At 37.8% G+C, this 11,371-nt stretch overlaps 2 protein-coding genes across 6 annotated transcripts in view; both read right to left on the bottom strand.

The window, feature by feature from the left end:
* The window catches only part of aunip (aurora kinase A and ninein interacting protein), a 954,922-nt gene that overhangs the window by 878,292 nt on the left and 65,259 nt on the right, over window positions 1-11,371 (bottom strand). The gene's annotated exons all lie outside the window — the stretch shown is intronic.
* On the bottom strand, window positions 121-11,234 carry LOC114156224 (uncharacterized). 5 transcript variants are annotated; one of them, XM_028036527.1, is made up of 12 exons: window positions 11,079-11,234; window positions 9,675-9,747; window positions 9,179-9,247; window positions 8,951-9,093; window positions 8,740-8,862; window positions 8,599-8,656; window positions 7,268-7,582; window positions 5,793-5,929; window positions 5,584-5,697; window positions 4,691-4,748; window positions 2,806-2,871; window positions 121-2,720 (listed from the first exon to the last, which is right to left on the bottom strand). In XM_028036527.1, the coding sequence occupies exons 2-12, from the start codon at window positions 9,721-9,723 to the stop codon at window positions 1,438-1,440; spliced, it is 2,415 nt and encodes an 804-aa protein (XP_027892328.1). In that variant the 5' UTR covers window positions 9,724-9,747; window positions 11,079-11,234; the 3' UTR covers window positions 121-1,437. The 5 variants fall into 5 exon arrangements, with proteins under 5 accessions (XP_027892328.1, XP_027892331.1, XP_027892329.1 ...); XM_028036530.1 differs by having other exon boundaries at window positions 9,714-9,747; XM_028036528.1 differs by having other exon boundaries at window positions 11,089-11,233.

The following is an 11,371-nucleotide window of genomic DNA, read 5'->3' as shown; positions in this document are numbered from 1 at the left end:
CTTCACTCAGAGAAGCAGGATTGCAGAGTACTGGGGGAAACCATTTCTCCAATTCTGAGGTCCCCAAACCTGATCAGAACCCACTTAATAGTGACTTTATATTACAAAGACAAAAAAAAAAAATATTCAAATGTGTTTTATTATTAGAAAACCTTAACACTAATGTTTCAATGTAAGGTTCAGAAGGCACCGCAATTTATTCAAAACTGAAACGTAACATTTTATATTCCATACCAGAGTATTTCATCAATTCATACCACACTACATAAGGTGAACACATTTTCCAATAGTTCAATTAGTACTTTCATTACAAAGGTTTAGGAAAGTCATAAATTTGAGTGAAACACAACAGATCCAAAACAAGAACTGACATAGTAGATCTGTTCAATTCCTGTTTCTGGAAAGACAAGCCACTTCTCAATTTTAATTAAACTAGTTATTTTTGCTTTATGGATCTGAAACTCTAGGATTTCAGCACCTATAAAAGACGCTTTTGTTACATCTGACAGTATGAAAAATAATCTATAAGTAAAGTTTGATTAAGAATAACTCCACTGATGCACATTCAAAATATACAGTGGTGGAAATTCAAATGAAAAAACTGGGATCACGACCATCTTCTTTGGTAAAACCAAATCTAGAGACGACTGTGCAAAAACGGATGCCTGATAATATGAAAAACATAATGGACAAACCAGAGTATGATCTTCTCCAGAGTGTGTGTTAGTCAGAGGCTTCTTGAGATGCAGCATTGTAACACAGACCATGAGAATTGGTCTATCATTTCCCTTTAAATTGAAGTGAATGACAGTAGCATTAACAGAACAAACTTAATCTGACAGCCCTAAAAACAAAATGCAACAAATCTCAGCATATTGTTGCAGGGTTAGATTTGCAAAGCTACACATAATAAATGCAGTGGTGCTTTAACCGTAAAAAAAAAAAAAAAAGAAAGAAAGAAAAAACAGTGGCTCAGACAATGCAAAGAACTAATCTAGAAGAACAATCCCTAGCCTTACGGGACTTTAATACGTCTGAACAAATATAAACAGCAGCATTTAAAAAAACAAACAAAAAAAAACAACAACGCATCAGTTTGGCAAAATAAAAGTAGAGCTTGAAAGAATAAAATTTCATGTTGGTTTGGACTCGGTCTTACACTTCATGTAAGATTTTGCTCATGTTCTGGTGTTTGTTTACATCTAGTCGCATCCAATGGCATCTTTCATAATGTGATCCCTTAATTCCTTCAACATTCATTTCCAATTCAGGAATTATTTGAAAAAAAAACAAAACAACATAATAAAAAACAAATACAACAGCCAAATTATTTCATTTTACATTAGGAGACTCCAACTTGTATTAATGGTAGGGCATATTTTTGAGCTAGTCTAATTTTTAACACTTAACCATGTGAGTCGTGAAGTTTGTTTTTATTCAGTTTGGAATGCCAGTGCTGAAATAAACTTCAGGACTGGGAGTGTAGCACGTAGATTGTCCTGCCTGAATGAAGGCATCAGCCTGAGTCCATCCCCAACCAGCTCCATCTGTGACTGGATACATAAAGTTTGGGTTGGTGCGGAGTAAAGCCCCCTGGGTGGTGCGGAGTAAAGGACCCTGGTTGGTGAGGAGTAGAGCCCCCTGGGTGGTGCGGGGTAAAGCCTCCTGGGTGGTGCGGAGTAAAGCCCCCTGGGTGGTGCGGGGTAAAGCCTCCTGGGTGGCTCTGGATGAAGCATCGTAACAGGCATGAAACATCAGCCTCTGTTGTATTGGATTGAATTCTAACGCTGTAGATGGAGTCGTGTAACGCTGTGAAGCTGTTTGGTGATAGTCAGTAGTGAATTTTGTGTATGTCTGGGCTTGTCTCTGTTCAGTCTCATGAACTTGTCCTCTAGGATCCAATAGAAAGCTGCCCCTGTACACAGGAATATCTCCTGAGTGAGTTTCCAAGTTTATCCTGGCATCCTTTAAATAGGGGACTTGTTGTTCCCACACCCTACCTGTGTGAAAACCTGCATCGCTCCATGATGGCAGCTGGTTTTGACGCTGCTTTTCATAACTTGAGATTATCTCATTGCTTTCTCTCTCTAGCCTCAATGCTTCCCTTTCTGCTCCAGCTGATGCTGAACTGTACCAAATATTGGTGCCACAGCTCCCCTCTCTGTAGTAGGAGTCAAAAGGTGAAAACTCCTCAGAGTGGGCTCCAGCAGCAAAATGTCCCCCATTCTGGGCCTGCAAATCTTCATATGTCCAGTCTTTACTTGAGCATTCCTGAGATCCCCTTAACTTATTTAGTCCAGGCAGGTTGTCACCAACATAACCATCTTCGCCCTGAAATACTGTGACTGTGATGTGCTTTTCTGACATAGAGTCTGTATCTTCTTGGTAGAGCTGTTGCTCTAGTTGAGATGTTTGAAGCTCTAACTGTATATCAATAATGTCTACAGGGCTATCTATAGGAGACCTGGTTTCTAAAACCTCAGAGGGTGATGTAGCTAGATCCGATTTAGATGAAGGTGATGCAGATGACTCATAAAGATGATCCGTGTCAAAGGATCTTCTCTCCAGCAGAAGTTCACCTTCACCTATAGGCAGGCTCACATTAAACATGGTATTAGTCCTTTTCCTTTTCTTCTTCATCGGTTTCACTCTTTTTGCTTGTTCTGGCATCGCTACAAAGCCTTTTTTGGGCAAATGTCGAGGTGTAATCTTGTTCAGACCTGAAACGGGCAATGCAAATTATGTAAGAGGGAACAGACGTTTTGTTTTGTTTTTTCCTTTCAAAATATCAGAGGAAAGACTCACCTATGACAGCTTTTCTTTTTTGTTGAAGGTTGGAATGTTCCCCTCCTCTTGAAAGCATCTTTAAACCTTGAAAATGAGAAAAACACCAAGGATATACAGGAAAAAAATGCACATAAAAGGACTTTTAAAAAGAAAAATAGTGAGTTAGCAAAATGAGAGAAAACTACCAAAAGCCTGAAAAAGAAATTGTAATTCAAAATTCATTCAAAACTTTACAATGTTCAAACTGCATAGCGATGGATTCACTTAATTTGTTCTCAGATGACTAAGTGCCTTGTAAAAATATTCACACCCCTTGGAAGTTTTCCACATTTTGTCACATTACCTACATCGGCACAGGGCACATGTAGTGCCTAATTGTGAAGCGGAAGAAAAAAAGCGATGAGTTTTTCTCTCACAAATAAAAACACCCTGATATACATTCGTATTCAGCTCCTCTGAGTCCACAACTTGTAGAACCACCACTTACTTCAATTACATCTCCAAAACTTCTGGAGTATGTCTTTAAAAGCTCAAATCTTCTCTGTTACAGTTTGAGCTTAGTAAGATTGGAAGAAGAACATTTGAGAACGTTAATTTATTCCAAGTCTTGCAACAAGATTCCACATTTTGTGGAATCTGGCCTTTGACTAGGTCATTCTTACATGCGTGGTGTGGCGACAAAAAACTTTGGCTTATTCACTGGGCAAGCAGAAGCTGATAACAGAAGTTTTCTGAGAAGTTGTTAGTTTTCTTTTTGAACTGATGAACCATTGTCCAAGGTCACTCAGCTGCTGCGCTGGAGATGGGGAAAGACTGTCTTCTTTGTTAAGCTGATGGAAAGTCCCGTGCTTTACGGAACTGGTGGATATTAATAAGCGGTGCATCTATTTGTCTCTTTACTCTTGGATTTGCCGAGAGTCTCAGCGGTCATTTTCTTTTCTTTGACCCTTGAATAAAATAATGACAGAGTGCATTCTGTTATTCTTGATTCGCTGTTAATTGGAACAGTGTCTCATATAAAATCAAGATTAATTAATAAATCTCCTTATCAACACTTTATAGCAAAATGCAACTTCTTAAGGGTTACTTTGAACAATAGAAGAATTGCAGAGTGCATGACTAATAGCTGTCCTATCAACAGGTAATTCCACCTAAGTTGAGAATCTTGGCATGTCATCCATAGTTACCAGACCTGTCTGCTGCGCTCCTTGGTCTTTCTGAAGCCGTTTGTTCTCTAACAAACCTCTGAGAAATTCAGAGAACAGATGCATTTAAACTGAACTTAAATCACAGTATAATAAATGAGTGACTTTTGAACTCAGATGATTTCACTGAATTTGTTTGCTTTTCGACCCGTAACACTAAACATTCTTAATGTCGCTTCCATTTCTGTTTTGAGCTACTTTTTGTTGATCAAACACGTAAAATCCAGAGGGATTACAAGGAAGCCTGCAGTTTTACTTTTAAGTTAGAGAGGTATGAATATTTTTGAAAGGCACTGCCTATAACTGCATATATGATAGTTTTGTAAAGAGCTCTGACTTGTGTAAAAAAAATAAAACTGGAAGCTACAAAAGCAGAGCAACGGCTTCACAAATAAAGAAAAAAAAAATAGAAATGTTTGTATAAAAACATCACTGTAATCAAAAATGCCTCCTGGCCCTGCAAGCTATTCTATGGAGAAGGTCAGTTTCACCCTAGATGTAAAAAAACAAAAAAAAACATGCTGCATGGCATCCATTTTGTAAACCTGTAAGCGCACAGGGTTATGACAAAGCACATTTTCGCATCCTAGACAAAAAGACAGACTGATACTTACAAGTCAGACTTTGAGAGCAAGGATGGAGCGAAAGAGATGGAAGGTTTATGGCCCAGCAAAGAAATGAAAGTCATCTTTACTTACACCAGTGGTAACTTTTGCCAGTGAGTTGACTACAGATGGACTCTGGTACATTTACTATCTGGGAACATGAGATATTGGTTGAGTGCAATCACAACTTCAGTGCATTACATGAGGCCATTTTCTTTTCTCTTTTTTTTTAAACAATATCAAATTCGTACAAGTAGATATATAGAATACCTTTCAACCAGTGAAGAATAATCACTTTAACTTGTCATTAAAAAAAAAAAGAATCAGTATTAGATTATCTATGAGTGCCACAAATATGTGAGCCTTTTCTTTCAGTATTTAGAGAACCCACCTTCAACCGTATCATTCTTTTAAGGCTTTTTGCCTTATAAGAAAGAGCTTTTGTAACAACATTGGTGTTCAGCATTCACCTGACAATTGTCTCATGAAGGAAAACTAGAATAATAACAGAACATTTTCTCTCTGTACTGACTTTCTATGGTACACCTTATCTAAGTCAGAGACTTTAGAAAGGCTGATAATAATAATAAGTCATTTCATTATTTTTTTCAAAGCCTAATTTTTGAGATTGGTGGAACCTAAACTTTAAAGATACGTGCATTTTTCATTACATACATACATTGCAAAAAACTATATTTTTAAAACACTTCTGAAACTACAATGTCATCTTAAAGATTTATTTCTTTTGTGCTTAAGCTTCACAGATTTTGCTACTCACAGATATTTGACATACAAACAAACTGACTTAAAGATCGGTAGTTTTTCTTATCTCACTTGTTTTGTTGTCCTTATCCACTTTGACAACTATTGTTAAAATCTACTATCTTAGTACAAGTTCATTTCTTAAAAGTTTTCGACATAGAGCAAAAAAAAACAAACAAAAAAAAAAAACCAGAATAACCTGCACTTTGAAGAAGCAAAAATACCTTCATCTCTCTTCTGCCCTCCTCCTCCTCCACTTTGGCAGCCAGTGACTGAAGCTGGAAGTCATCTTCACTAACTTCCCCCAAAGCTTGTATTTGGTCAGGATAAATTTCCATCTACACAATCAAATATTTATTTTACCTCCTGGAATAATACATATACATGTAATCATACATATGTGAGGAATATTAAGAGTCTGAAGCAAACCTACCAGGTAGTTAACTAGATGGGAGGAGCTGGTGAGGTGATCAATCAGGTCATTTTTGGTGGATCTTATGCGACAGCAGTGGCATAAGAAACAACATGAGCAGCCATCTTCACTTCTAAACTCAACCACACGGATGAGACCTGAGAAAAACACAAGTTGGAGTCGTTTTTCACTAACTAGCTTAACATTTTAGGTTAGGAAAACAATTCGATTTGTAAATATACACATGGAAATATACTCACTTCACTTCACTTAGAATATACAAAAACTCTGAAGAGGAGAAGATTTGCTTTCATTAAAGTTGATTTTTGTTTTTTGGGAGGTCAAGAGATGAATAATAAGTGAAGAAGTTTAAATATATTGATCAAGGGCACAAATTTCGAACTTTTAAAGATGCTTTAGAGCTGTTTGTATTGGGTTCGCTAGTTTGAATTTCTAAAGGATTTTCTTCAATCCATTAATGTTCAAATCTATACCTGCACCCCCCATTAAGATCAGGGTAAATGTCTCTTAGCAAGTTGCTCCTCAACCACATACTTTTCAGTAAACTCTTAAATGAGCAGACTATGGCACAGACTTGAATTTTAAATACAGTTTACAAACTTTTTATAAAATTAAGCACAGGGCTTTTTGGAGAGACCACTCAGGAAGCTTAAGGCAAGTCTTTCCAAACTTGTTTTTCTTTGTGTTTAGGATCATGGTCCTGTTGCAACAACCAGCTGTGTCCAAGTTTCAGCCATTTGAAATCCAACTGTCTGCCTCAGATGACAGGAAGTTGGTCAGAATTCAGGACTCAGGAACCACCATGAAACAAAAATGATGTAGAAACAGTGTCCCTGTGAACTGTGGCATTATCATGCTGAGGGTCTGTTTTGCTCGCAGTGACACTGAAAATGGAACATTGTCACATTTTTCAACCTCAAATCAAATCATCAACAACACATTTGAACATTTAACTGGTTTTGGAATGAGTCGAGATGCTCAAGCAAAGTGACTTCAGTAAACTCTAATAATAGAGTTTAAATATTCATATGGAATTAAACTAAGGCCTTTGTGATGGCAATAAAAAGCCTGTAGTTCTGCAACAACAATATGTGAAAGGCTAGGAACATGAAACCAGAAGGGGGTGTATATATGTAAATTAAGCATTTTATTGCCATTTTAACCATCGGTGAGAAAGACAACTGTGGATTCAGACATTTACACCTAATTCTAGTTCTTAAACTACAAAAAAACCCCAAATATATCATAAAAAACCTACATTTATTTGATCTAAGCCCATGACATGTGAACATAAACATCGAGCTGGTTGTGTACATTTCCATGTACCAGAACTTCTTCTCAGCCAATATCAGTGATTATATTCATGTATAATTAATCACATGCTAAAATATGACTGTGTACTGAAATTATGCAGCCATTTACACAAGGTTAGCTTTGCAATTACTGCTTTGTTGCGACAGTTAATCTGTGCTTACCAATGACAGGCTTGGCTCTAGGGAAATCCTCCAGAAACCGGTCGCCGCTCTCCGATACCACAGAGGCCTCAGCCGACATCTGGACCCTCTCCAGCTGTGGGGCTGATATGTTTTGTAAGGGTGTCTTCTGCTCAGTTTGTTGTGAGATTTGAAATAATTTCATGTCACCCCTGTCGGATGTCTCTGGATGTTCCCACTGGTTGCGTGCAGGCAAAACGACCCTCTGAGACGCGACCGGATAATGCAAAGGTTTTGTTTCGGAAAAAATCTCCAACTCAGCCTGCTTTTGTTTTAAGGTCTTCATCAGAGTCACTGCTGTGGTGTTGAAGAGAGAGGCATGTCTCGTTGACAATACGTATACATGTCAAGGTTTCCCCCAGAAAACTTGCTAAGCCCGATGCCTGGAGCAGTCATCCAGTGGTCCGCATTGTTTTTGGGTTAGAAAATGTTTAGAGTTGACAGGAAATTTGAAAATATCACTTGATAATTACGTGTTATTGGTAGACTGGGAGATAGATACCTAAACACCAACTATAAAGTCTTTAAAAAAGCAATCATTAAAAAAAAAACAAAAAAAAACAGATGTAATAGAAAATTTCATCTTTTGCCTCATTTCATCTTTGATGGGACTGATTATACGTTTTTACCATTTATTTACTGATTATATCTGCTGTGTTTTTGTATTTCTGCAAGATGTGTTTTCCATTAAAGAAGTTTCTAGATAATGTTAGATGTTTCTGTAGCTGTAATAGTATAAGAGACCTGAAGACATCTTGGGTAAAATGCTTAACCTGGCAATTGTCTTAAAGGACTGACGTGTGGAATGTAGTTTGTACCCTTGTTTGACCCTGCACCCATGAGTAACTGACAAAGAAGAACTAGAAGTTTCTCTTGCTCTCTTTCCTGCCATAAAACATCCCCCCCCCCCAAGAGGTGAGGGTTAGTTCATGAGGTGGGGGTAAGGATTGTCTCTGTGGTCCATCTGGCAATAGAGATAAGATCAGACTTTGGGTGGGTCTTTGCCTTGCTGTGACTATATAATGATGTGATGCGTGTCGTTCAGGGCTGTTCTCCTGACTGCGTTCAGTGAGACGGGTCTTTGAAGGCTTTTGCCTTCGAATAAAGAAACTTAAAGACTAATCTTTCTCTTATTATTGAAACAGCTTCTCATTCTTTGATAAATTACATTTCCATAACACAGATAAACAATGCTTAGCCTGGTGGAGGCACAAGTAAAGCCTGGTGGCCCGCCAGGCTTATGATACACTGGAGGAAACCCTGTATGTACAAGAATAACATAAGAGTGTCAATTCAGAAGAAAAAAAACTAACCATGATTTTCACTCTGTGTCACCATCATCTGGTAAAGCTCATCTTGAACTTCAAACAACTTTATATAAAAAACAAGAAGATATGAACACATCAAAACACATGTAGCTAAAAACTAAAAACAAACAGAGCAAAATAGCATACTTGAACATTTCCTGGTCCTTCTTTCTTCTCCAACACTTTAGCCAACTCCATTAAAGGCCAAGCCATCTTAGACAGGTCAGGGCTGCCCAGCCACTCAGACACTGAGTGGGGGTGACAGGCTTTCTGATGAGCAGAATAGCACATGTTAAACAAACAACAACCCCGAGCAGATCACAAATACGCAACATGACTTTTCTTCAGCAGAACTTACAATGTAGTTGAATCGGTGGTGACTCCCCATTATGTGGTTCCGCATATCAGCTTTGGTGAGTCTGCATGCACACACCTCACACAGGTACAATGTCTCTCTGACCCGTGAAGTCACATTCACACACTCTATAATGGTGCCCAGGCCTAAATATGCACAAAACAGCAGAATTATGGAAGGAAAAACAAGAAAAGGCCACACTTCAACAAACTTTGACTTGTTTCTACAAACCTATGATGGGTTGTAGTCTGGCTTTGTTGTTCAGATATGCTTCCAGAGAGTTCAGCAGCTCGCTTTTGCCTGAAAGCATCAAAATAACATATTTTTCCAAAAACATTTTACACCGAAACTCATGTGTATAGAATATAAGTATTTGCATCCTTAAAATTTCTTCTGTTTGTGCCTTTTTCCATGTTTCAAATCATCAAACTCATTTTAATAACAAAAATCATTTAAAAGTGTTTCCTTTTAAGGGGAAGAAAGCTATACAAACCAACCTGACCTTATGTGGAAGTAATAAACCATAAAAATAGGAAAAGCCCTTCCTGTCCATACGCAATGTCTGCCTGAGTTGCTGTTTGTAGCCTTTTTCCCACTAAATAAATTAAATCACCAGTTGAAAACTTCGTTTTTATATTTACTCTGGTCATATCTGATATTAAAATGTACTTGATGGTGTGAAAAATGTGTGTGTCAAAAAAACAAAGGCAGAATAAAGGTGTTTTACAGAACTGTAGATGGTGCAGCATGTCTTTTTGAACCCCACCTGGATCCATCCTGAAGGTTCAACGTAACACCACCTGTGTACGGAAGATTAGTAATTATACTTTTTGAAGCTTACCTCAGAAGAATCAGCAAAAAAAAATCCACCATATATAGCACAAGCTTATTGTATACGCATTATTTACCATCTGAAACAGATAGATGTGAACATATAAAAATAACATGGCATTATTATGCAGTGGGGATGCTTTTTGGTCATAGTCAATCGAAAGAAGAATGGAACAACAAGCAGATTAATCTTTAAAAAAAAAAAAAACCTTGTTGGAGTTTGCAAAGGACACGAGAAGAAACTATAAAATACTGACTTTGAAGGGATGACTAAAAAATATCACATAGAGCTTAATTGCTAAAAAAAAAAAAAGTATTTTGAAAGCCATGTATCCTGTTTTTTCCCCACTTCAAAAAAGTACTTTGTGCAGGTGTTTCATATAAAATTCCATACTCCTGAAACACAATGTCATTTGTAGATGTGCCAACATTTGAAAAAGCTTACATTGAAATAAAGTGTAAAAGTAGAATAAAATTAAAATAAATAAAAACAGACCAAAAAAAAAAAGGTTAACTTTTGCATCTCTTCTAACATAGGATACATAAATTAATTCCTAATAGTTTAGCTGAAATATGATTCGGGCAGAAATTTGCTTAAATAAGTTTTTTTTTTGTTTTTTTTTACTATTTCGGTGTCTGGGTAAGCCAGGGTTCAGGTATCTGTTGTTTCAAATGTAACCACGAGATGGCGCAGCAGTTTCAAACTTTAGCAACTGAAAACTCTCAACTAAAATGATAAATTATTTTTGATTCGCTTTCATTGACAACATTGTGAAGCCATTTAAAATCTAACAAACATACAGTTTCTGGTTTAACATCGTTTTTGGCCTCTCGTCATGAAATGCTGACAATTTGCGGCGGAATGTAGACCAACAACTCTCATAGAAACGACTTTTGTGGACCAGGAAACACCCAGCGGTCTTGGTATTTCCTGTAGTCGAGCCCTACTGACATCATAAATATTCTCCAATAACATCCAGCGTAAATTGTAGCATTTCTCCCCATCCACAAATGGCTAAATTTGACCGATTCTCCTCCGGATATCCGTCACTGTGAATACGTTAAGTATCGTACAAAACAGCGATTCAAACTCACATTCAGCAACAAAAAAATAAATATATTCCCCGAAGTAAGTGAAGGCGGGAGCAGTTTCAGTAAAGCGACGGTAACTTTGTTCAACAGCCATTTTCGGTGTAGAAAATCCTAACCGTCCAGGTGTCTGCAAAAAGCCAACAGCGGCATGTGACCCTCGGCTAACCCGACTCAGTCCTCCAAACATTTTTGGCTCCCCGAAACATACCTGTTCTCACCTGGACCAGGAGCAACCGTTTGTAGCACAGCTTGTTGTTGTCGTGTAGGAACCGTGGAAAACGGGAAGAAGAGATAACAATGGCGCACTGAAAGTTTAGCAACCAATGTCTTTCGTGTAGCGCTAAGTTGTTCTGAAGAACGCCCCCATCAGGCAAGCCCTCGTGTGTTCCTGTGTGTGTGTGCGTGTTCCTGTGTGTGTGTGTTTAGGTGTGTGTGTTCCTGTGTGTGTGTGTGTTTCAGTGTTTCTAGCCTTGTAAGGCTAATGTTTCCAACAATTACTAA

The sequence above is a fragment of the Xiphophorus couchianus genome, chromosome 13 (assembly GCF_001444195.1).
Source record: "Xiphophorus couchianus chromosome 13, X_couchianus-1.0, whole genome shotgun sequence".
NCBI classification, from domain to species: domain Eukaryota; kingdom Metazoa; phylum Chordata; class Actinopteri; order Cyprinodontiformes; family Poeciliidae; genus Xiphophorus; species Xiphophorus couchianus.
The sequence above is the reverse complement of the archived record's forward strand: the minus strand, read 5'-3'. Positions and strand labels throughout refer to the sequence as shown.